Here is a 26,304-nt window from a genome sequence, read left to right on the forward strand (position 1 = left end):
CTATGGGGTGGTAATATGTTGTCTGATCATGGCGTGGTGGAATTTCTCCTTCGTATGTGGTATTATCCACTCACTGTGGTGGTAATATGTGGTCAGATCATGGTATGGTGGTATTTATCCCCTGTATGTGGTATTTGGTCAGTATGTGGTGATAATATGTGGTCTGGTCATGGTATGGCAGCATTTTGAGCATGTTTGTCTTGTGGCTGCTGAGTTCAGAGATTTGGTACAGCAGACAGTTGAAATGACAGATTGACAGGTGGTCATCCTTTCCAATTTGAGCAGGGTTTCTTTTGTACAAATTTTCAAAAAACTTGTAAAAACCCCTTTAATACTGCACGAAGATGTGAATGACCGTGACTGGAACAATGTGGACTGGACAGGAGGTAATGAGACTATAAATGAAGGTACAGGTGGAGTAAAACGGGGAAAGCGCTTTTACTTAACGTTACCTGTATTTTGTGGGTGGGGAAAGTGTGCGTGAACATGGGAGTGGCTTCAATCTCCCTGGACATGCCCCATGGAAAAGTGGAAACATTATACCAGCTCAGCCATCAATGTTATAAAGGAAAAACGTAGGAACAGAATAATTCACAGATACTCCCAATACATATGGGCAGGGTCTCCGAGAAAAATGCCTTGACACCACCGCTTTCCGGTGGACAAATAATCATAGTGATGAGTGGTTGATATAATGCAGAAGTATACATTGTAGTTGCTGCCAGAGAGTGTGACCTATTTAAGAGCTAACCCTCTAATAAAAAAAAATTGAAGTGAAAGTCAAACAAAAGAAAGATTAGTTTAATAAAAAAAAACAAAAACAAAAAACACAAACACTATTCACAGTTCCCCACAGAAAAGAGAAATGTTGAAGCTGCAACAAGTTATAGCAAGAAACATTCTCCAGACAGATTCATTCAATTCCCTCTTGTTTATCCTTAATGGCAACCTGCAGAAATAAACAACAACAATTAACATATGATACTGGTTCATGTAGTAGGCAGCATAGCCCTGTATGAATAAAACCCACTTAACTACAACCAATACTGTAAATTTCAACATTTCACGTTACCAATGATCATAACGGAATAAATACAATGGAGGGGATTTATGAAGCTAAATGTGCCAAACGTCTGGAGCAATTTGTGCCGAAAATCTTTCCTGACTTGCACCATATACCACTTTCTGTACCTTACCCTCCAATGGGCATTGTCTAGTTAAAAGAGATATGATGAAATAGAAAGTGTATTGTCTAAATGTGTCACATGTACCAAAAATGAGAATTTCTTGTACAAAGCTAACCAATGTGTTTAAACTAAAGCCCAGATTTGTGAAGATCGGCAGTTTTCATGCTGGGATTGATAAAGAGGATACTAGAGTCAGATGCTCCTGATTCATTAAAGGGAATCGGTCAGCGGGTTTCTGCTATGTAATGTGAAAACAGCAGGAGATAGAGGCTGAGACACTGAATTCAGGGAAATGTCACTAGTGAAAGTGTGTGCTGTTTACTAACTGTGAAGGATTTACCACTAAGAGATTCTATACAGACTGTAGTCAACACAGGAAGCAGAATACAGTAAATTTTCTTTATGTCAACACCCTTTTTGATAATCGCAACCTGTTACTGTCATCTCTCCTCCTATACAGCTTATAGTGATCCATTGGTTCATATAAAAAAAAAAGTTGCTTATTTTGCCTATATAACCACCTCCTTTAGTAATCATGGCATATGTGTGGTTTCTGACTTACATTTATGGAGACTTTGTCCCACTACAAGGTAGTTTGAGTACGTGCCAATGATCAAGAACAGCAGCGTTTTGGAAGCAGCGCACTTTGCATTGTACAGTACAATCATTGTAGGTGGGATTTATAGAAATCCCATCCTCACAGCACGGGTTTATAGACCGCAACATGTCAATTTCTGTTGCGGAGACGCTAGTCTCCGCAATAGAAATTTCCACACTAGATATGTATCGGATGTGGTAAATCCGCATTGTTCAGTGAACACATGAGGATTTACCTGCATGATTAGAACTTAGTGCTTTGGATCCAGTGAAAATACGCTGCATCCATAGCGCTGCATAGATGTTGTTGCATTTTTCAGTTATATTAGATTTTTGGAATCTTAAGTTACCTAGCTTTTCTTTTTCTTTCAGATTTGCACCAACGTGTTTTATTCAAATCTGCAGCATGCTAATTCTTTAAGTGTTTTTAACGCTTTGTTTGCCCATTCAAATTAATAATAATAAACGCAGATAAAAATAAATCAAATGCACATATATTGCCGCAAAAAACAAAAAACACATTCTAGCAGATCAGTACTTACTCTAAATCTTTCTTCCAACAAAGACAACTCACTAATCAAGTCTGTAATAGCATTAGTAAATGCCTCCTGAGGACTATATTCAGGCGTTGTCTGGACTCTTATAATAATTTTATGTTCCAGCGGATGTGGTACTTTGTATCCAGCAAAGAGGACCTGGGGATCTTTCAACAGTTGCCTGCAAAACAACAGAAAAGAGCATACACACTTACTCAAGTTAATATAAAATCCATCTTAGAAAAGCAGATGTGTATCAGTGGTGCTCTTCATGTGCCATTACTGATGTAGTAGAAGCAAGGACATGGGCTAAATATCGTAAATTAAAAATGTCTCGAGATCCTATCTTCAGGAGTGCACCACTCCCCTGCCTTTCTCTTTGATGGAAAAACTGTGCGGTCCTGATGACAGTTTGAGCCGCAGCGTGACTGAGCCCTGGCACAACCTGCACAGGGACATGGAAGATGGCCAGTAACCTTTGTAATCAGATGTGAAATATAGACTTTAAAAAGTCCTCCATTCTTGAGCATGGAAACATATTTTAGCAAGAGGTAAGTTACAAAGTTGCTTGTTTTTACAAGTTCTTTGCAATTTTAGTCATTTAATAAAATGAGACAACCCCTCAAAACCCTAGATCAGAGCAATAGACAGCCAAAATGACCATAGGCTCAATTCATCTTATGTAGGCCACATGAGTGCCCTTTCAGTAGCTGCCAAGGTAGCATACATCATGCCTTATTTTATACTGCACAGAAAGGTATAATTGACTATGCGTTTCTATGTAGAAGCAAGCTATGAGCAGTACATGCCTACAGTGGCATACAGCGGAGATTTCCATTGGACTTATTGGGGAATCTTCTCAATTAATACCTCTGGCATAAGTTTGGAATGCAACAGAGCCTTAAATATACAAGTAGCTTTAATTAGATTTTTTTTGTGTAGCAGCATGAATTAAGACTTACGATTTAATTATATTTCCAATTGTGTGGTCCTCCTTGTTTATGGTAAACAGACAGGCATTTGGCACTTTTGTGTCCTTAGTAATTGTTATCCTACAGGAAAAAAAAAAAAAAAGACAGCATTACAATTTGTCATTTTATCACATATACAAAAATGTAATCGATTGTCATACTATAAGAAATGGAAGGGTTGGGATAGCACATATAAAAGACTCATCTTTTTGGAACATCACATTAAGGCTATGTGCCCACGTAGCGATTCTGAAGCAGAATAAACCTGAGCAGAATCGCACACCCTGCTCCCGGGAAAACACATGCGTTTTTTTACGCGCTTTTGTAAGAGTTTGTCAAGAGTTTTTGCCCATATAATTGATGGTATGCGGAATCGCGTGTGATTCCGCAAAATTAATGAACATGCTGCGTTTTTAACCGCTAAGCGTTTCCGCAGCGGTTAAAAACACACCACATGTGCGTTTTTCATTAAAAATCAATTGGATCCTTTTCTTAAGCGTTTCTGCAGCAGAATCGCTTGTCAAAAAGCGCTGCAGAAACACTTAAAAAAAACGCTACGTGGGCACACATCCTAAAGCTTGACATTTATATTAGCCCGAAATGTGTAATAATTTATGTGTACAGATGAGACGGCAAAGAAAAGTATTTTTACATTCATTATCTAATGAGTGCCGGATTCATTCATTAATAGGAGATACCAATACAAACTGTGCATGTCCAAGCTGGGTTTACATGGCTTATTGACTTGTCCCTTGATTAGTTTACATTTACCATTGGCAATATAACTTACATCTTATGTCCAGTGGTCAAAATCTGCTAGTCCTACTCACACGAGTTTGCTATACTAATATCAACTCAAGGCATTTCTAATATAAAAAGGTAGATGTATACAATGTGGAGTTTCTGCAGCAAAATCCACATTATAAACTTAGATATTGTAGAGAATTTCTAACTTTTAACAGCAGTGTGTGGAGCCGAGCTCCACCTGCGGCCGTTAGTCCCATAAGTGTTGCCTGCAACCTCTGACAGTGGTATTTAACCCCTTAATGACGGAACTTTTTTCGGTTTTGCGTTTGTTTTTTGCTCCCTTTCTTCCCAGAGACATAACTTTTATTTTTCCATCAATATGGCCATGTGAGGGCTTATTTTTTGTGGGACGAGTTGTACTTTTGAAAGACATCATTGGTTTTAGCATGTTGTGTCCTTGAAAACAGAAAAAAATTCCAAGCGCGGTGAAATTGCAAAAAAAAAAAAAGTGCAATCTCACACTTTTTTTTTTTTTTACTAGGTTCCCTAAAATGCTAAAACAGACCTGCCATTATGATTCTCCAGGTCATTGCGAGCAGGGCTGTGGAGTCGGAGTTGGTGCTCATTTTGGTGGAGTCGGAGTTGGTATAAAATGGACCGACTCCTAAAATATATAATTGGGTACAGTAGTTCAATGCAGAATGTGCTGAAAATTTTTCATAGGAATTTGGGAAAGTTATGAAATGTCCTATAAATGGCTGTTCTATTCCTGATCTAAGGCTACATTCACACAAGAACAGGTTCTTGCTATTGTAACGGATAATGCTTCAAACATGATAAGTACAATTAAACTGATGAATGAGAGTAATGAACAACAGCTAGAAGAAGATTTAGGATTCAGTATGTTTGAGATGGAAGGCCACAGTGCTGTTCATGTAACTGAGGAACAAACAGATATTACACCAGAAGAACAGCAAAATTATACTTTAGAAATAGATGATCTTGTTGAAGTTGCTTCGAATCAAAACACTTTCATATTCATCACATGCGCTGTGTTGTGCACACGCTGCAGCTGGCAATAAGAGATAGTCTGCAAGAGGGACAAGCTGGAAATCTGATTGGAAAAGTGAGGAAATTGGTTATTGCCGCCAGAACCCCTAAAATTGATTCCATCTTGAAGAGACGTGCTGGGAAAGGGGCAATTGTCGATCAAGCCACTCGGTAGGGCAGCACTTATTCAATGATTGAGCGATTGCTTGAACTAAAACCGTTTCTTATAGATATGGCGAACCCTCAGGTAACCCTAGATGAAGGTCAATGGACAAAGATGTCTGAATTGAAGGAATTTCTAAATCACCCATTTACAGTGACTAAAAAATTACAAGCTGAGGACTTAACTCCTGGCATTTTCATAAGGGAGTGGAAGAACTTGCTATTTTGCCTGTCCCAAAGAGGAGGTTTAATCGCAGATGGCATTTCTGCTTCAATGAAACAGAGAGAGACACAGCTATTGGAAAATAAAAATTTTCGGGCAGCTGTTTATGTGGACCCCAGTCATCGTATATTGCTTGATGATCAACCGTTTACTAAAGGAAAAGAAGCTCTGACTGAGGTAGCAGTTAGGATGAGTGGCCTACAGGAGGACTGCCAGGCGCAAGAGGACTTGGGTCCTGACAGTGCTACTGCTGCCATATCTTAATCCTCATCAGATGAGGAGTTTGACTTTGACAAGTATTTGGATGACATGGAGCAGGCAAAGCGTTGCTGCAAGGAAAAAGATTTCACTCCGTCTCCTATAGCAAGCAGATTAACCATATTTCAGCAAAATGTTTCACTTGCTCTCAAAGAAATAGAAAAATTCAACCGTTCATCAAAACTGACTGTGCATGAGGCAATTCCTTTATACCCGGAAATTGTTACAGATGTTGCCCATGTGGATACGGCTTTGCCTCCAGACCCAAATTAGTGTAGGGAGGTTGTTCTCTGGCCTTAAAATTATTAGGTCAGATTTGAGGTCATCTATGAAGGAGGATCTGATGGAGGCAATTCTATTTCTTAGAACAAATTCATAGACTGCACAAATGTTATTTAGTATGTTTTTGTTGAAAACTGTTTTTGCCACTTACATAGATTATTACATTGTATATATATATATATATATATATATATATATATATACACACATACACACACACACACACACACACACAGAGGTCACGCTACATATTTTTCAGAGGAGTAAAAATACTCCTCCCAATATTTTTGAGGAGTATTTTTCACCAAGGAGGAGTACGCAATTTGTATGAATTAAAATTGATGCTACACACGCTGAGATGCACAGAGAGAGCGCGCCGCGATGACGTCAGTCGCGCGGGTCACGTGTCTGTACGGCCGCTGCTGCACGCTACCACCCGCTGAGAGACAAGCACAGAGGGTGCGCCGCGATGACGTGAGTCGCTCCGCAACATCTGATACTGCCCTTTCCCCAGCTCCGTCCAACCCGCTGCCACTGTAGCTTAGAACGATGCGTCCCGTGGACGTATCGTACTAATCTGAAGGCGTTTTTTACGCCTGCCTGTGCGTCATAGACGCCCAGACAGGCGTTAATGCGACCTCTGAAGACACCTTATAAAAGGGATTTAAATCCGCTTGCAACCTTGGAAGGGGGAACATTCCGCAGACGCGGATTTTGCTGATTTTTCCATATTGTGGAGATGAATCGGGAATCGGAACAGAACCGGGACCAGAAACTGGGGGCGTTAAAGAGATAAAATGCCCCGGACAGAAATCAGTCCATTCACATATAGAAGATTCCAGAACATCACCCACTGCTAGAAGGGAGACCCCCGGGGGTCGTACAGGGACACAACATGCCTCGTGCGCCCCCTGCAGGCCGGCCAGGAAGCACAGTGAGGGGAGCAGGCAGCACGGAGGCCTGTGGCCGGTTACCGCGGCCCGCACTCCATTACAGCAGACAGGAGCATGGACGAGCAGCACACAGCCCTCCCCACAGTCCCCGAGGGCTGAGGATCCGGCACTCACCGCCCACCCGGTACATATTCGCCGCCATCTTTCGCTCTCCCGCGCACAATAACTTGGGGCGCCGAGTGTGTTTCCGGTGCCCGTGGTGGGGGCGGGGATACTTCCGGTAAGAAGAAGAAGGAGAGGGAAGGACTGAGCGCAAGTGCAGCTGCAATGTAGACGGCCTGTCACTGAGCGCAAGTGCAGCTCTGATACTGCCCTTTCCCCAGTTCCGTCCAACTCGCTGCCACTGTAGGTTAGAACGATGCGTCCCTTGGACGTATCGTACAAATCTGAAGGCGTTTTTTCACCTGCCTGGGCGTCATAGACGCCCAGACAGGCATTAATGCGACCTCTGCACACACACGAGATATATATATATATATAAATAATCGATATTACATAGTGTATTACATATTTACAATTTATTACAGTTTTTGTATTCTAAAGTTTTATTCCAATAAATAGATATTGTGTTCCATCTCAATATCTTGATTATTGTATCATAAAAATGATTAAATGTCTGAAGTTCACATTGTACTACAATAAATTTTTCACTTAAATATAAGCAATATATGTGGGAGTCGGTGGAAGGGAAATTGAGGAGTCGGAGTTTCAGGTTTGGCTTACCGACTCCACAGCCCTGAAATTAAACTTTTTTTTCATATTTTTAAAAAAATTTTTTTTTTTTTTTTACTTTTGGCATGCTTCAATAGCCTCCATGGGAGGCCAGAAGCTGCCACAACTTGATCGGCTCTGCTACATATAGGCGATGAGCAGATCGCCTATATGTAGCAGATTTACAGCACTGCTATGAGCGCCGACCACTAGGTGGTGCTCATAGCAATCGGGCATCAACAAACATAGGTCTCTAGGAGACCTCTGGTTGTTATGCCAACGCATCGTTGACCCCTGATCACGTGACGGGGGTCAGCGATGCGCATATTTCCTCTTTAACGCCTTCCTGACATGGCAGTTTTTATATTTTGCACTTTAGATTTTTTCTCCTCTTCTTCACAGAACATTTTCAAATTTCTGTCCACAGTTTTAAATAACACCATTCATTTCACTATTCATTTCCTCCTGTCTACATAGAATTTTCTAAGCACCAACTTTCCTCTCCTATTTCAGTAATGTAATAATCTGTCTTGACTGAATATTTACCTGGAAGTTTACAATAAATGATTTGTCCTGCTGGAGAAGGAAGCAGATTTCTCTGATAAGATATCTAACAAAGTTTCTTATTTTCTCATGTACTATTGATTTATGAAAATTAAAATGACAGTTATTCTTTAATGTTGGTCATTGTGAATTTGCTTTTTTGTTTTTTGCTAATTCATCAACGGCGACTTTGTAAGAAGTCTTAACATTTTTGGTATAAATGTACTTCAGTGGAGTGATTTTACTTTTTACGGGAGAATTATGTGCGCGAATATTAGACATATTGCACATTTTAATGGAATATGAGAATGTTTTGCTGTGAAAAGGTGCAAAACAGGTAAAAGACAAAAAATAAAGAGCATATATTGTGGGAAAAATTCATGAACCTTTTGTTGCATTTTGAAGAATTTGGCCCAAACACTAAGGGTACGTGCACACGCTGCGGAATGCTCTATGGATTTGGCCGCGCGAATTTTGTAAAATCCGCAGGTAAATCTGCAGGTCAAAAGACCTGCGGTTTTACCTGTGGTTTTTCATCTCCTCAATGGAGGAGATGGCAAACTGCAGCGGAATCCGCAGAAAGAATTGACATGTCAATTCTTTCTGCGGTTTCAAAACCGCGGAAAAATCCGCAGCGTCTGCACAGCGGTTTTGTATTCCCATAGGGAATAATGGTACTGTACACCGCAGCAAAAACTGCTGTGGACCCGCAGCGGACAAAACCGCTGTGGAACCGCAGCAGAATCCGCAGCGTGTGCACTAGGGTGACCGCAAAAAATCGATGTCGGAATTTTGTCCGTCTGGACCCCACAAAACGATTCCCCTTTCCAGATATTGAGATAGCCAAAATTTGAGCTCGATCAAACGACGTTAACCCGTGCCGCTCGTCGCTCAAAGTTTGAAAAAATAAAGAATGTGACAACAACATTGCAGATATAGCCCTGACCAAATTTTCGAACCATTTGTGGTATTTGAATGCAGAGTTGGTGGGATTATCGTTTTTTGATCCCACCATTACAGACAATGAAAAGTTGTTAATGGCTAATAAATTGCTCAGTAGCACAGATGAACCATCAGAGCACGCTAGGGTTGTAAAGCCAAAAGTTAGGAAAGAAAAATTAAAAGAGGTTGGAAGTAACCGACTTTAACGACCTTCTGACAAAAGATGAAGAACAAAAGCAATATGTCCTGCAAGTTGTAAGCAAATGCCGAGCATTATATTCTGACGTTTCAAAAACTACTTTAACAAAAGCTCTAGAATAGATTAGATAACTATGTAAAATTATCAACTCATGTAGGTTAGCGTGCTCTGATGGTTCATCTGTGCTACTGAGCAATTTATTAGCCATTAACAACTTTTCATTGTCTGTAATGGTGGGATCAAAAAACCATAATCCCACCAACTCTGCATTCAAATACCACAAATGGTTCGAAAATTTGGTCAGGGCTATTTCTGCAATGTTGTTGTCACATTCTTTATAGTCTAACAGACTATGCAAAATACCTAAATCTTAAAATACCTCAATTTGGATTTTTTTTAAACTTTGAGCGACGAGCGGCACGGGTTAACGTCGTTTGATCGAGCTCAAATTTTGGCTCTCTCAATATCTGGAAAGGGGAATCGTTTTGTGGGGTCCAGATGAACAAGATTCTGACATTTTTTCTCCCCCATATGAGATCCGGTCACCCTAGTGTGCACACACCCTAAAGATAAGTCACTTTAAAAGGTTGTCCACTGCTCGGACAACTCACTCTTAATCCCTGTTTCTGCCAGTAAAAATAACACTTATAAGTCATCTTCTGTGTTGGCTCTCAGGACATTATGTCATGCAATAAGCGCTGGCTTCTCACCTAGCGACAAACAAGACATCTGGAAGAAGTGAGAACAGCAGCAGCTCTCACTTAAGGCCCCTTTACATTTAGCGATGCACCAGCGACCCGGTCAGGATCGCTGGTGCATCGCTAAATGATCGCTAGTGAGCTTTCACACCTGAAGATCTCACAGCGATGTAGCAGCGACGCAGCGCACGATACTCACCTTTCACACTCAGTGATCCTGACGTCCTCCCGCCCGCCTCCAGCGTCGCTCGTCGTCACAGCAGGAAACCCAGTAGGAAGCGCCCGACGAGAAATGGAGCCGGACATTCTCGCGCGATAACCAGCGGGGGAGCGGTCGGCGGTAAGTATCACACATAGCGATGTCGCTAGCAATATTACTATAACGTCACAAAATCGGTGACTTTACAGCGATATCGCTATGTGTAAAACCCCCTTTACTCCGGATGTCAATTGCATCCTTAGGAGAAAAGGCAGCGCTGAATGGCTGGAAGGGATTGCGTGGCAATGTCCCATGAGCCCCAGGAGAGCCAATGCCTACACTGCTGGAAGGACTCCTGAGGCGAGTATAAGGGTTAATGCTTAATTGGTGGACAACCCCTTTAAAAATAAATAAATGACAGAATGGGCCCAATGTTTCCGTTTGTTATGAACAGGTGGGCCGTGCATAGCACAGGACTTCACTCTAGTAATGCACCATGTACTGCCATATATAGCTAAGGGTACTTATTCTTCAGCGCCGCTTTTAACGGCGCTGAGAAAAAAGGGTTGGAACATCTCCAGAGGCTCAGCTACCGGCAGGGGTGGGACCCTGGAGAACATGATTCGGGTCTGTTTTTACAGTCTCCAGTGTTGCGACAGCTGTCATTCACCGAATAACAGCAACCACAAAAAAAAAAAAAAAAAGTCAGATTTCCCATTTATTTCTCCCTCCTATGATATGTTCTAGAATACCAGAGGAGAAGGATGGCTCGTCAGGCCATTGACCAGTCTCTGCACCATTGCACCCAGCTAGGGTTTCTTCCCCGCTTTTCTGCACGTTATACGGTAATGTGAACTGTGTCATTAAAACTGCAAATCGTCCAGCAGCAAAAGGATGGAAAGAAAAACAAACTTCTGAAAGGGAGGAAAATATCTGGCCCAGTCCTGGAAGGGTTAAAAAGCTAGGAAAGTGGCTCCACTCAAGTTTGTTTCCCCCCAGAACTGAAGGGCACAGAGAACTCCCCTCTTCCGAGGTGAGGGACTGAAAGGAGCCAGGAAATATCACACGACACATAACGACAGCTCTCGCTTTCCGGTAACTCACTTTTTTTCGCCCTCAAACAGTAGGAAAGACTCAAAGGCCGGCGGCGCGTTCATCTTGGTGCCAAGCGACTGTTTCCTTCCTCGCTAAGGACTCACACAGCACGGCGCAGGCGCACTGCGCTTCACATACGGAGCTGCCGAGCGCGGTTTTACGATCGTGGTTACCCTTTTAAAAAATGGCTTCCACGGTGCTTCCGTCTTCCTGCACGCCGGTCACGTGTGCGGAGGCTGCAGCGCTCAGTAGTGTTGCCCTTCTTCTGATTGGCTGCTGGCTTGCGGGGTTCTGAGTGTGAGAGCGCTGCGCTAGGGACTTCTCTGCTGGCGGATAGCGCGGCACTTCCAAGACTGCGTCACACCATGTCGTGCCAGGTAGAGGCAGCAAGTGACGGTGCGGACGACGCGGGGAGGCTGCACGGGTCTGAGCAGGTAATGGCGCGTAGGACTTGTGTGCCTGCTGTCCCCGGGCGGCGGGCACACGAGGAGGAGCTCGGGGTATGCACACACCTGTCCTCCTGCAGGCACTTCTCATCGTGCTGACTGCACACATGGTTGGAAGCTGTGACAGCAGGGTGGTCCCCAGCGGGACTCCCTCCACTGCCCCAGAAAGTAGCCTGTGGGGTTTCTCATATTTTTTTTTTGTGGGGGGGTGAGAAGCACTTGGTGACCCCCTGGTATCGCCACCAGTTTTCTCCAAGGAATCACTTTCTTGACACTATGGGGGTCTTCAAGGGGTAAAGAATCCCTTGCGATTAGCCCAGACCCTTGTGTAGGGCACGTAACGGCACGGTGTCATGATCTGCCAAAGTTATAGTGGTCTTGTCACTGTGGGGATCATCGAGGGGTAAAGAAATGAGCAGCAGGAAACCTTAGAAAAAAGAGAAAAAAAAATACCTCGCTTGTTAAAGGGGATGTCCACTACTGTACAAATGGGCCCATGGTGGTCTTAAAGAAAGACCCACATACTGTCCTTCCAGGCCCCTGCTTCTCCCCTCACATGAGTGTTTAAACACGTACATGAAGAAATGGTCCTGCGGTTATCGGTGTAGGGTCCGCCGTGTGTGCGGTTTTACCATAAGTGTAGGTTCCACCGTGTGTTTGGTTTTACCATCAGTGTGTCGTAAGTGTCGGGTCCACCGTGTGTGCGGTTTTGCGGCAAGTGTCGGGTCCACCGTGTGTGCGGTTTTGCGGCAAGTGTCGGGTCCACCGTGTGTGCGGTTTTGCGGCAAGTGTCGGGTCCACCGTGTGTGCGGTTTTGCGGCAAGTGTCGGGTCCACCGTGTGTGCGGTTTTGCGGCAAGTGTCGGGTCCACCGTGTGTGCGGTTTTGCGGCAAGTGTCGGGTCCACCGTGTGTGCGGTTTTGCGGCAAGTGTCGGGTCCACCGTGTGTGCGGTTTTGCGGCAAGTGTCGGGTCCACCGTGTGTGCGGTTTTGCGGCAAGTGTCGGGTCCACCGTGTGTGCGGTTTTGCGGCAAGTGTCGGGTCCACCGTGTGTGCGGTTTTGCGGCAAGTGTCGGGTCCACCGTGTGTGCGGTTTTGCGGCAAGTGTCGGGTCCACCGTGTGTGCGGTTTTGCGGCAAGTGTCGGGTCCACCGTGTGTGCGGTTTTGCGGCAAGTGTCGGGTCCACCGTGTGTGCGGTTTTGCGGCAAGTGTCGGGTCCACCGTGTGTGCGGTTTTGCGGCAAGTGTCGGGTCCACCGTGTGTGCGGTTTTGCCATCAGTGTGTTAGTGTACGGTCCGTGTGTCATCAGTGTACGGTCTGGTTTTACAGTCAGTGTACGGTCTGTGTGTCCAGTTTTACCATCAGTGTGTCATCAGTGTTTGGGCCGTGTGTCCGTTTTTACAGTCAGCGTGTTTCACGGACGGATAAGTAAGATGACACTGCTTCTCCTATGCTCTTTAATGCTAAACACTGACGTCACACAGATGACACTGTCTCCTACCAAATATGTCCTTGTCACTTCCTTGGCCAGTGATTGGCTTCTCCAGTCACATTCAGATATAAGTTATGCCAGAAACAAAAATGCCGATGGAGTCTAGTAGATCAGTGGGGAGGGAGGTGAGGTTGTACAGGTGCGTGATGGCTGTCTTTTCATTTTAGAACTCTACCTGCAGCAAGTTTCCCTTCTTTATACTCCGTACACATTTGAAGTGGTCCGAACCAGCTGATTATCTAATGGGTATGTTGGCCTCCCAGCTGTCCACTGGCCGATCATGTTGGAGTTCATTTGCCGGATCCTTTTGTTTGGCAGGGAAATACACATGTGCCAGATGGTTTTGACTGAATCTCTCATTGAGAAGACAAGCGCCCGGGCGAGCCGAGAGTTCCTGTATATGGCGCAGTCAGGGGAGAGGGGTCAGCTGAGCTATCTAATGGTTATGGACAGAGTAACTCCCGGACAACCCCTTTAAGCACATTGCATAGGGTGTTAGGTGGAGGCCACAATGGATGTGAGCAGGCATTGCCCTACACCATTACTTGATGTGAGTGTTGTAGACATTGTTTTATCACATTTAATGCAGGAATAGGATAGACATGGTGAGCTAATCATAATGGAAATGGCAATATTCTCTTTTTTAAGCACACAAAATCCTAGCCTTGAAGTGGCTCCTGACTTATCTACTTATAGGTTATCTGATAGCTATGCCCTGGTGTATGTATTAAGAAAAACCCTTAACCTCAAAGACATTTTTAGTTTTTACGTTTTCATTTTTCCCTCCCCTTCTTCCCAGAGCCATAACTTTGTTATTTTCCCCTTCAAGATGGCCATGTGAGGGCTTTTTTGTGAGACGAGTTGTACTTTTGAACGACACCATTGATTTTACCATATAATGTACTTGAAAACTCGGGTGGGAAAAATTCCAAGGGCAGTGAAATTGCAAATAAAGTGCAGCTCCACAATGTTTTTTTAAAAAAAATTTTTTTACTTACCATGTTCACAAAATGCTTACACTGACCTGCTGTTATGATTCTACAGGTCATTACGAGTTCATAGACTCCAAACATGTCTAGGTTCTTTTTTTATCTAAGTGGTGAAAAAAATCCAAAGTTTGTTTTAAGAAAAATAGCAAAAAAAAAAAAATTGCCACCATTTTCAGAGACTCGTAGCGTCTTCGTTTTTCAGGATCTAAGGTTGGGTGAGGGCTCATTTTTGCACACCAAACTGAGTTTTTATCGATACAGTTTTGGTGTAGCTATGATCTTTTGATTGCCTGTTATTGCAATGTAATTCTGTATTTCTGGCGTTTTGAAGTTTGTTCTCATTACGTCATTTACCGATTGGGTTAATTTTTATGTTTTGATCAGGGGTTTCTGAATACCAAATATGTGCATTTTTTTATTTTGAATGGGGCAAAGGGGGGTGATGAAGAAAAAAAAAAAATGTGTGTATGTAATATATATACACACACTTTTTACTTCAATAGTTTTATTAGGAGACTTGAAGCTGCAATCGTCTGATCACTTGTACTACACATAGCAGGGCTTCAGCTCTATGTGTAGCAGATTGGCAATGATAACCACGTGGGTCTCCTGCAGAACTCGTCATACCACTCAGTTGGCACCCTACAATCCTGTGACGGGGCACTGTGGACAGAGTTAGTGATGCGCTTCTGGCCCATTCATGTTAAATGCCGCTGTCAGAGATTTAGACCTGAATTTAACATGTTAACAGCTGCAGGTGGATCACGATTCCACCCATGGCTGTTAGGGGCACATGACAACTGAGTAAATCAGCTATCGTGTGCCCTCCCAGTGCATATGTCATGAAGGGATTTACAGGTTTGTTAGACAACGGGTATGTGAACAATGTGACTATTGAAGAGGCTGCACCTTACAATAGGCCATTGATGCTCTAAGCCCGCAAAACACCTTTTACAGGAGTTTGTTCATGTAGATACTTTCTTATTTAAAGCAGAAATCAGCCCCACATTCAGCTTTTCCCGTCCCCAGTGATTAGCTGTTCCTGCCAAGGTAAGCAGCATCTGACCAGACATGTCCCCACTGCCCTGGAGCTTTAGTATTGCATAGCAGCTATTTAAGTGTGGCCTGCCATGTAATCCATGACTTTGCATAAAAATGGTACTCCATGTATCTCCTTACATGGTCCATATGTTTATGGAATAATCCTAAAATTGTTCCTTTCACAAGTGAGTGTGTTCTTGTAAGTTCACCGATGATAAAAACAATTCAGGTTCCTTTCCCTTGACTGCTTAGTCAGACAGTAGAATCCCCTCTGCCTGGAAAACTGTCTGCTGACATAGGAGGAATGAGAAGCTATAATGCACCCTCCTGAAAACCATCAGAAATGATAGTATCCAGGACCGGACTATGGTAATTCTCACCACTAGATTGCCAATGTGCCTGGAATTGGCTATTTACAGCTACAGTGACTTTACAGTATCTATTAGGGAATGGAAATTTATGTTGCTCTCTAATATATGTAAGTGAACCTGCCCTTTAAAGGAGTGTTCTCAAGTTATTCCCGATAGGGGATAACTTTTTGATTTGCTCGGCCTGGGTCCAACTGCTGTGGCGATCATAATCCCGAGAACCAGGGCTCTGAACAGGCCCAGCTGAATGGAATGGGGGTCGGTCATGCGCACTGCCTCTCCATTCATTCTAATAGGAGCACTGAAGATCAGCTGAGCCCTATGCTCAGCAATCACCGATGATCCCTTTAAAAATAAATGGAGCGGTAGTGCGCATAATCGACCCATGCTCCATTTAACATTGACTCTTCAGGGCCCCAGTTCTCGATATTGGTGGGGGCCACGATGGCTGGACCCCAAGTGATCAGAAAATTATCCTCTTCCCTCAGGATAGGGGAAAAATTTTTGAGTTTTTTTTTTTTATCCCCTTAATATATTGCAGTCATCCTATTATATAGCACTGTGTACTTACAATAGCTAATTTTTCCTTTCTACCCAGCTTATTCTTTCCCTTTCCATTAGGTCTATGACATCACGTGATTAGAAACTGACTAGCTGAATCATTCTAAGTCAGGCCCATATACATTTGTATCTCAAACCTACAACTCCAAGTATGTCCTTAAAGCCCCCTTCACACATGGCGAGATCGCTAGCGATATCGCTAAAGCGTCACCAATTTTGTGACGCAACAGCGATATTGCTAGCGATCTCGCTACAAGTGACACTTGCCTCCCCGCTGGCTATCGTTGAACGCGCGAGATCATCCTGGTCCATTTCTCGTCGTCGGCTTCCTGCTAGCGCCGACGAGCGGACTCCATGGACGCGGGTGGAAGTCGTCAGCAGAGCTGCCGTCTGACAGGTAAGTGCCAACCGCTGCTGCATTGCTGGTGAGATCTGCCTGTTTGGCAGCTCACTAGCGACCACTTAGCGATGCACCAGCGATCCTGATCGGGTTGTATCGTCGGGATCGCTGGTGCATTGCTAAATGTAACTGGACCTTAACTCCCAGCATCTCTTTACCATTGTTATCAATCATTACCAGACTGCGGACCATACAGGAACCACAGCACTGATAAAATATAGTCAGTATCAACAAGTAAACATATACGTCCAGGTACGTTATGGGTGACCCCTTCTCTGATAGAAACAAAAAGACTCAATCTTGTTTAGGCTCCATGATCATCTTTCACATCAACATCTTTTTTATGCAGACTTCCCTTTTCTCCAGTCTTCTGGTAGCACATACCCACACTGTGCCCTTTAAAAATAAGTGTTACTTTTATGCAGAGGGCATTTTAATATCTGTCCATACGATTACCTAAATAAACCTCCTATAGTATATGCCCTCCACACTTTCTCGCCTTTATTTGCTACACCCAACACACTGACTGCTATTATCAGCTATAACCGCCAAACCATTCGCCCTTATGAACCACTGCTTATACCATGGTTGCCCCCTCTCTAGTTTTCCCTTACACTCTGTGTCTCCACACTGTCTCCCCACAATGCCAACCTTTCGCCATCCCTGTGCCCCCATTTCACGTTGACCTATCTCCGTATCCACTCTCCTCATACTGCCCACCATGTTGTCCTCTACAAACTAACCACTCCTCAAAATGTTGCCGTACACGGTATGATGGAGACCACATCTGTCCATAGTGTGATATGCACAATATCCCCCAATATACAGTATGATGTACTCCACAGCCCCATATACAGTGAGGCCCCCACATATCCTATATGGTATGTCTCCTCAGGCCAGATATAATGTTACCCACAGTCTCTGATATATTTAATATTCTCCTCAGCCCCTCTTGTGATAACTTCTGCAGCCAGCCTGTCTGTCCCCCATAGTCAGCCCCACATGCAGTGGAGAAAATAATTATTTGACACACTGCCGATTTTGCAAGTTTTCCCACCTATAAAGAATCTAGAGGTAATTTTTATCGTAGGTACAACTGTGAGAGAATCTGAAAATAAAAAAGAGAAAATGACATTGTATAAAATGCAAATTAATTGTGTAAAAATCATACAATGTGATTTTCTGGTTTTTATTTTTAGATTCTGTCTCACAGTTGAAGTGTACCTTATGATAAAAAATTACAGACTTCTTTATTCTTTGAAGGTCGGAAATGTGCAAAATTGGCAGTGTATCAAATACTTACAGTTGTGGCCAAAAGTATTGACACCCCTGCAATTCTGTCAGATAATACTCAGTTTCTTCCTGAAAATGATTGCAAACACAAATTCTTTGGTATTATTATCTTCATTTAATTTGTCTTAAATGAAAAAACACAAAAAGAATTGTCCTAAAGCCAAATTGGATATAATTCCATACCAAACATAAAAAAGAGGGTGGACAAAAGTATTGGCACTGTTCGAAAAATCATGTGATGCTTCTCTAATTTGTGTAATTAACAGCACCTGTAATTTACCTGTGGCACCTAACAGGTGTTGGCAATAACTAAATCACAGTTGCAGCCAGTTGACATGGATTAAACTTGACTCAACCTCTGTCCTGTGTCCTTGTGTGTACCACATTGAGCATGGAGAAAAGAAAGAAGACCAAAGAACTGTCTGAGGACTTGAGAAACCAAATTGTGAGGAAGCATGAGCAATCTCAAGGCTACAAGTTCATCTCCAAAGACCTGAATGTTCCTGTGTCTACCGTGCGCAGTGTCATCAAGAAGTTTAAAGCCCATGGCACTGTGGCTAACCTCCCTAGATTTGGATGGAAAAGAAAAATTGGCAAGAGATTTCAATGCAAGATTGTGCGGATGTTGGATAAAGAACCTCGACTAACATCCAAACAAGTTCAAGCTGCCCTGCAGTCCGAGGGTACAACAGTGTCAACCCGTACTATCCGTTGGCGTCTGAATGAAAAGGGACTGTATGGTAGGAGACCCAGGAAGACCCCACTTCTTACCCCGAGACATAAAAAAGCCAGGCTCGAGTTTGCCAAAACTTACCTGAAAAAGCCTAAAACGTTTTGGAAGAATGTTCTCTGGTCAGATGAGACAAAAGTAGAGCTTTTTGGGCAAAGGCATCAACATAGAGTTTACAGGAGAAAAAAAGAGGCATTCAAAGAAAAGAACACGGTCCCTACAGTCAAACATGGCGGAGGTTCCCTGATGTTTTGTGGTTGCTTTGCTGCCTCTGGCACTGGACTGCTTGGCCGTGTGCATGGCATTATTAAGTCAGAAGACTACCAACAAATTTTGCAGCATAATGTAGGGCCCAGTGTGAGAAAGCTGGGTCTCCCTCAGAGGTCATGGGTCTTCCAGCAGGACAATGACCCAAAACACACTTCAAAAAGCACTAGAAAATGGTTTGAGAGAAAGCACTGGAGACTTCTAAGGTGGCCAGCAATGAGTCCAGACCTGAATCCCATAGAACACCTGTGGAGAGATCTAAAAATGGCAGTTTGGAGAAGGCACCCTTCAAATATCAGGGACCTGGAGCAGTTTGCCATAGAAGAATGGTCTAAAATTCCAGCAGAGCATTGTATGAAACTCATTGATGGTTACCGGAAGCGGTTGGTTGCAGTTATTTTGGCTAAAGGTTGTGCCACCAAGTATTAGGCTGAGGGTGCCAATACTTTTGTCTGGCCCATTTTTGGAGTTTTGTGTGAAATGATCAATGTTTTGCTTTTTGCTTCATTCTCTTTTGTGTTTTTCATTTAAGACAAATTAAATGAAGATAATACCAAAGAATTTGTGTTTGCAATCATTTTCAGGAAGAAACTGTGTATTATCTGACAGAATTGCAGGGGTGTCAATACTTTTGGCCACAACTGTATGTTCCCCACTATATGTCCCCCATTTATTGGTAAAAAAGAAATGCTTATACTCGCCTAATCCCGGCTACCTGTATCCTGCGACCGCCATCTCCTCTTTCTTCCTGTTCAGTTGTGAACGCTGGATGGCACAATGATGTCATCGTATCATGGGCATCTGCAACAAGGCACAGGCCGGAAGTGGCCTTCGTTCTGCTGTGCTGGAGTTCCCAGCAGTGCAGGGTGCTGATTACAGCTCCTTTGCTCCTGTCCCAGGCGGTGGATTGTGTGTGTAAAAAAAAAAAAAAAAAAAAAGACATGTAAACGGTAGTCTCATGAACAGTAAATGCCTATTGAAATGGAGACTTTATTGGCTTATTTTCACTTACTGTCTTAGGCACCTATTCTTCAGAGGTACCCACAGGAAATAACAGCCAACATCCAGTCTGTGTTATTCTAGTGTGCTACAGTTCTCTTGTTTTTAAAAGCAGCTTTTCCCCCTACAATAGTAATTATACAAATTGATTATGTAGTTTTAAGCATTTGCCATAAATGTCCCAAAGGTGGAGGTCTTGCCACTTGAAAACATACTGGGCGGCTGTTTCCTGTTGGCACCATTCGGCTTTCGTAAATGGTGTTGATCATGTGCACTCATTCTTGATGGAACCATTGGAGATACAGTAGCTGACTGTTGTGCTCGGCTTGTCTTTGACAGTCCCATAAGAATGAATGAAGCTGTAGTGCACATGCTTGACATCTGCCCTAATTCTCGGGATCGGTGTGTAGCTCACGATCGAGAAGTTACGGGATAACTTCCACACTTGAGAATACCCCTTTTTAAGTGTAAAAATTGTTTCTCGAAAACCTGCATAGAATGACTGTGCCTTTTCTACTGCTCCCACTCGCTCTCCTCATCCATAGAACTTTGAGCCCCAACTGCTTTACCTTGGTAATGGCAAAATTTGTCTTCATAGAACTTTATGAGCCCCAACTGCTTTACCTTGGTAATGGCAAAATTTGTCTTCACTGAAAACACATTTTACCTTTTGAATTGACAATTTTGAGACTGATCAGTTCTAGAGGTGAAAGAAGCAAACTTATCTGATGGGATACTTTGTAATATATCTTATTTTCATGTGCAATATTGATTTTTGAAAAAATAAAATAAACAGCTGTACATCATTGTTTTATTTTGTGTTCACAGTAGCCATAATTCCAGTTGTATTTCCTCCTGAAAACTGAATCGTATGCTTGGGTCTAGGAGAGCTTTGTATCCATGACTCCATGTGCCCTTCTAATCTCTATAATGCATTATATATCCTATTGTTCTTTTTCACCAAAAAAGTTTTGCTTAATATGCTCCATGTTTTCTATGATTGTGAAGATTACACCGAAGAAAGTGATGACCTATGTAAAGTCCTACACTAGATAACCTCAGATAATCCTAATTTGTTATGCCATCTGGCTCTCGAGATTATGTGGAATTTACTGCGCGCTATGATCTGTTCTTACTTCAAAGACAAAACTATTCAACTTCATCATAACCCAAATGTCAGTATCTCTTTCCCTATACCCTATGCGAACCCTAGAATAGATGTGCCTGCTCGCTGTGCAATATGTGGCAATATCACAGGTTGCGCTTGGTAGGGTGGTATCATTGCGACTGTAGAAACGGGACCGCCTGTTTGGGATGTTGTGCTTGCGACAATACCAACAGGTATAGTTTGAAGGTTGTTTTTTTTTTTTTTTTTTTTTGTGACCTATGGTTTTTAAAATTCAATATAAAGTTCTTACAGCTATTGCCGCCATGGGATTATTTAAAAACCTTTCAGTCCTGTGACAAATCCATCAGTGCATTCCCTGAAAGTCCTGCACTGCTGTTATGTGAATATCAAAAAATCCCTAAAAACCCTAGACTTCCTTTACTTTTAGGCATGATATTCATAAGAGCGGTAGAGAAACAACATTGAATACTTCAAATCCGAATTATCAGTGATAATCTTAATAAAGCGTTATATATGGTTCATTTTAGCCTGCGACAGGTAGTATAGGAAAGTTTGTAGATGCAGCTCACCCCATCCAATATACAGATGCTTCTGACAAAATAAGAAAATCATCAAAAAGTTAATTTATTTCAGTTCTTCAATGCAAAAAGTGAAACTTGTATATTATAGAGAGTCATTACAAACAGAGTGATCTATTTCAAGTGCTTATGTCTGTTAATGTTGATGATTATGGCTTACAGCTAATGAAAACTCAAGTCATTATCTCAGTAAATTTGAATACTTTATAACGCCAGCTTGAAAAATGATTTTAAAATCTGAAATGTTGGCCTACTGAAATATATATTCAGTAAATGCACTCAATACTTGGTCGTGGCTGCTTTTGCATCAATTACTGCATCAATGTGGCAGCCTGTGGCACTGTTGAGGTGTTAGGCTGTGTGCACACACAGCGTTTTTTTAGCGGATTTGCCAAAAAATCTGCTCAAAAAACGCTAAAAATAAGCTTCCCATTCATTTCTATGCATTTTGCACTTTTTGTGCATATTGATGCGTTTTTTACCTCGAAAAAATGCTTCGCGGTAAACGCAGCATGCTCATTAATTTCGCAGAGTTTTCCACATTTCTGGCTATTTCTATGGCTATGTGCAAACGTAGAAAACAGCAAAAGAGCAAAAAGGTTTACCCGTCCAGGCCTCCAGACAAATGCACTATCAGGATGCAGTGGACCCTTATAATTAAGATGGCAACACAGGTGCAAGAATACCGATGAAACAACCGCTCACAGCTTACCGATACATGGAGGGGGCGGTTGCCTGGTATGTTAATGCACAATAAAAAAACTTGTATGCGGCGCTGTTCACACTATGGCCATGCACAGCATCCAGGCCAGCCTAGTAGTGACACCCTTCTATTAGCTCAGGCGGGCTGGCCCAGCACTATCAAAATGCATGCCATGTGAACAGACACCGTAGTTTACAAGACCAAATGGGCCCAACTGCACCCTGAATAAAAAGTGCAAAAAACACATTAAAAAAAATGTGGAGTATTAGCTGATATTTTGGCCAAAATGCGTGAGCCCGTAACCTGCGCCAAAGGTCTCCGCACGGAGAAAAAAAAGCATAAAAACCGCGCTTTTTTTGTGCAAAAAACACGCGGAAAAGGCACCGATCAAAACGCGCAGTTTCTGGGAAGGGAGTCCGGTTTTTAAGCAGAATTTTCTGCTACGTGTGCACATAGCCTTATGGAAGCCCAGGTTGCTTTGATGGAAGCCCAGGTTACTTTGATAGCAGCCTTTAGCTCATCTGCATTGTTGGGTCTGGTATCTCTCATCCTCCTCTTGACAATACCCCATATATTCTCTAGGGGGTTAAGGTTAGGTGAGATTGCGTGCCAATCAAGCACAGTGATACTGTTGTTTTTAAACTAGGTATTGGTACTTTTGACAGTGTGGACAGGTGCCAAGTCCTGCTGGAGAATGACATTTCCAACTCCAAAAAGTTTGTCGGCAGAGGGAAGCATGAAGTGCTCTAAAATTTCTTGGTAGATGGCTACGCTGGCTTTTGGTCTTGATAAAACACAGTGGATCTACACCAGCAGATGACATGGCTCCCCAAACCATCACTGATTGTGGAAACTTCACACTAGACCTTCAGTAGCTTGGATTATGTGCCTCTCCACTGTTTCTCCAGACTCTGGGACCTTGATTTCCAAATGGAATCTAAAATTGACTTTCATCTGAAAACCACACCTTGGACCACTGAGCAGTAGTCCAGTTCTTTTTCTACTTGGCCCAGGCAAGACGCTTCTGTTGTTGTCTATTGGTCATGAGTGGCTTGAAACAAGGAATGGGACACTTGTAGCCCATGTGCTACATATGTCTGTGTGTCGTGGCTCTTAAAGCAATGACTCCGGAAGCAGTCCACGCCTTGTGAATCTCCCCAAAATTTATGAATGGCCTTTTCTTAACAATCCTCTCAAGGCTTCAGTTATTCCGGTTGCTTGTGCATCTTTTTCTATCACTCTTTTTCCTTCCACCCAACTTTCCATTAATATGCTTGGATACAGCACTCTTTGAACAGACAGCTTCTTTAGCAATGTCTTTTTGTGGCTTACCCTCTTTTTTGAGTGTGTCAATGACTGCCTCCTGGACATCTGAAGTCAGCAGTCTTCCCCATGATTGTGGAGCTTACTGAAATAGACTAATGGACCTTTTTGAATGCTTAGCCTTTGCAGGTCTTTTTTTGTTAATTCTAATTTACTGAGATAATGACTTTTGGGTTTTCATTGGCTGTAAGCCATAATCATTAACATTATCAGAAATAAACACTTGAAATAGATCACTCTTTGTGATGATATAATATTAGTTTCATTTTTTTGTTTTGAAGAACTTAAATAAATTAACTTTTTGATATTCTAATTTTGTGAGAAACATCTGTACGTGTATGTAATGTTTGGACCATGTTGAATATTGGCTGTTCAGGCCTTATTATATACACCGTGTGGTAGATCGGCTCACTCAGCTACTCAGAGGTAGTCACAGGAAAACTTTCCGTTTAAGTTTTCAACTGGTTTATTAAAAAAACATACTTCATAAACCTGGCCCTTTGGGAATAATGAGACATGAAAATGGCTTATGGTCTGTGTGGCTGCGGGGTTTGCCTGCTCAGGGTAAAAAACAAAACAAGGTTCAGCTGAATGAATCCAAAGGCACCACACTCTGGGGTGGAGATATGTTGAACAGCCTCCCACCCACTCTTCAGCTGTTCACCAAAACCTAGCCCTGTTATGGCCGATTAACCCCTGTCCGCACATAACGTTCTGGAGCATACTTCTGGGTTCATGTCTCTGAGACTAACCTCCTCAGTGACACATTCCCCCCCTCCCCCCCCCCCCCCCCTTCAGTATTTTACCAGTGACCTTCTCTCAAAATATCGAACGTTCGGGCTATGTTATATGTTGGCTATTTAGGCCTTATTACAGTGGAATGTAAGTTGGGGCACCCCTGTGCAAAACTACTGTTGTTGTGAACCGTTAAGCAAGTTGAAGATTAAATGATCTCTGAAAGGTCTCATGTTAAAGATGACGCATTTCATTTGTAGTGTAGGCAAAAATATATAATTTTTCATTTGTTTATATACTAAAAAAATTGCAAAAATGAAAATGCTTAAAGAGGTTGACCACTACTTTTACAATGATGGCCTATCCTTAGGATAGGCCATCAATGTCTGATCGGCCAGGGCCCGACACTGGCATCCCTGCCAATCAGCTGGTATCTGTTGGCGGCGGTGAAAAGTACGTTCTTGTGCTGGAAGTTTATTTGTAGTGGCTGCCGCAAGGTACTACACATCTGCCTCCTATTGATTTGAATAGGACGCTGATGTGTAGTACCCTGCGGCAACCACTTACAAGTAAACTTCCAACACAAGTAAGTACTTTCGGCAGGGGTGTTAGGTGTCGGACCCAGGCTGATCAGACACTGTTGGCCTAGCCTAATGATAGACCGTCAATGTGGTGTACAATCTAACTTTAGGCCTTTAAGGCTATGTGCCCACGTAGCGTTTTAAACCGGACACTAAAAACCGGACTCCTTCCCAGAAATCGCGCGTTTTTTTTCGCGTGATTTTATCGCGATTATGTTCGCGATTTTGCCGCGATTTTCGTGTGCGAAATTCTAGCACTTTCCAAGCGATTTGAAGCATCGCTTGGAAAGTGACAGGTTGGTCACACTCGTCAAACATAGTGTTTGACAAGTGTGACCAGCTTTTTACTATTGAGGCCGCCTATGCGGCCTCAATAGTAAAAGAATGTTAAAAATGATTAAAAAAATTAAAAATTGGGGTATATTTACCTTCCGACGTCCCGCGCTGTCTCAGCGACGCTCCTGTTCCCAGCGATGCCTTGCGAGACCTGTGATGACGTTGGTCTCGCGTCGCTATAGTGATCTCACGAGACCACGTCATCACTGGATCTTGCCGCAAGGCATTACTGGGAACGCTGAGGCCCGGGAAGGCTGCGCGTGACACCGGAAGGTAAATATACCCCGATTTATTTTTTTTTTTTTTATTATTATTTTTTTTACAGGGGTATGGTACCCAGGGCCTGGAGGACAGTCTCCTGTCCTCCACACCGTGGGTACCATCCGCACATGAGACGCTTAACTTTGCGCATGGTGGGCATAGCCACATGCGGGAAGTAAGCAATTCTCATGCAATCCTATGGGTGCGGAATTGTGGCAGTTTTTTGCGATTCCGCAGAAAGAATGAGCATGCTGCGATTTTTTTTTTTTTTTTCCATGATGCGATTCTGCCGCGGAAAAAAGCGCAGCATTAGCACAGCATGTGCGGAATGCTATAGGAATGCATGGGGTGCGTTCTGTACGAGTTTTTTAAACGTTTTCGCGCCGAATATCGCGGAAACGCTTAAAAATTGCATCGTGGACACACAGCCTTGGAGATCATTTCATCTTCAACTTGCTTAACTGTTAACAATAACTAATTTTGACCAAGGGTGCCCAAACTTTTACATGCCACTGTATACACATATATCGTTTGGGCCATGTTGCATTTTTACAGTGTAGCATACGATATAAATATATAGGGAACAGAATCCCAGACCAAAAGATGAAATGGTGTTTTGATTGGCAAGTCTTCATGAGTAACCAGTGACTAAAACTATAGAAGAAGTATGCAATTACTTGAGGAGGACACCTTAACCGGGTTACAGGCTTATTTCTGGC

The 26,304-nt window shown here is 42.9% G+C and overlaps 2 protein-coding genes across 3 annotated transcripts in view; one reads left to right on the top strand and one right to left on the bottom strand.

Moving 5' to 3' along the window:
* Positions 1–780: 780 nt before the first annotated feature.
* Positions 781–11,500, bottom strand: LOC141088141 (DNA-directed RNA polymerase II subunit RPB11-a). Its single transcript, XM_073574077.1, has 4 exons — positions 11,363–11,500; positions 3,283–3,372; positions 2,327–2,501; positions 781–949 (listed from the first exon to the last, which is right to left on the bottom strand). The coding sequence occupies exons 1-4, from the start codon at positions 11,413–11,415 to the stop codon at positions 914–916; spliced, it is 354 nt and encodes a 117-aa protein (XP_073430178.1). The 5' UTR covers positions 11,416–11,500; the 3' UTR covers positions 781–913.
* Positions 11,247–26,304, top strand: part of TXLNG (taxilin gamma) — a 72,466-nt gene continuing 57,408 nt past the window's right edge. Inside the window, exon 1 of one of the 2 annotated variants that reach the window (XM_073574072.1) lies at positions 11,247–11,353. Coding sequence is in view for 1 of the 2 variants with exons in the window: in XM_073574068.1 (XP_073430169.1) it covers positions 11,719–11,787 (69 nt within the window). In the remaining variant the exon portion in view is untranslated. Of the gene's footprint in view, positions 11,354–11,654; positions 11,788–26,304 lie in introns of those variants that run through there. The other variant, XM_073574068.1, reaches the window with a different exon arrangement.

This window comes from Dendrobates tinctorius, unplaced genomic scaffold (genome assembly GCF_039654945.1).
Source record: "Dendrobates tinctorius isolate UK_male_01 unplaced genomic scaffold, ASM3965494v1 ptg000007l, whole genome shotgun sequence".
Taxonomy (NCBI): Eukaryota; Metazoa; Chordata; class Amphibia; order Anura; family Dendrobatidae; genus Dendrobates; species Dendrobates tinctorius.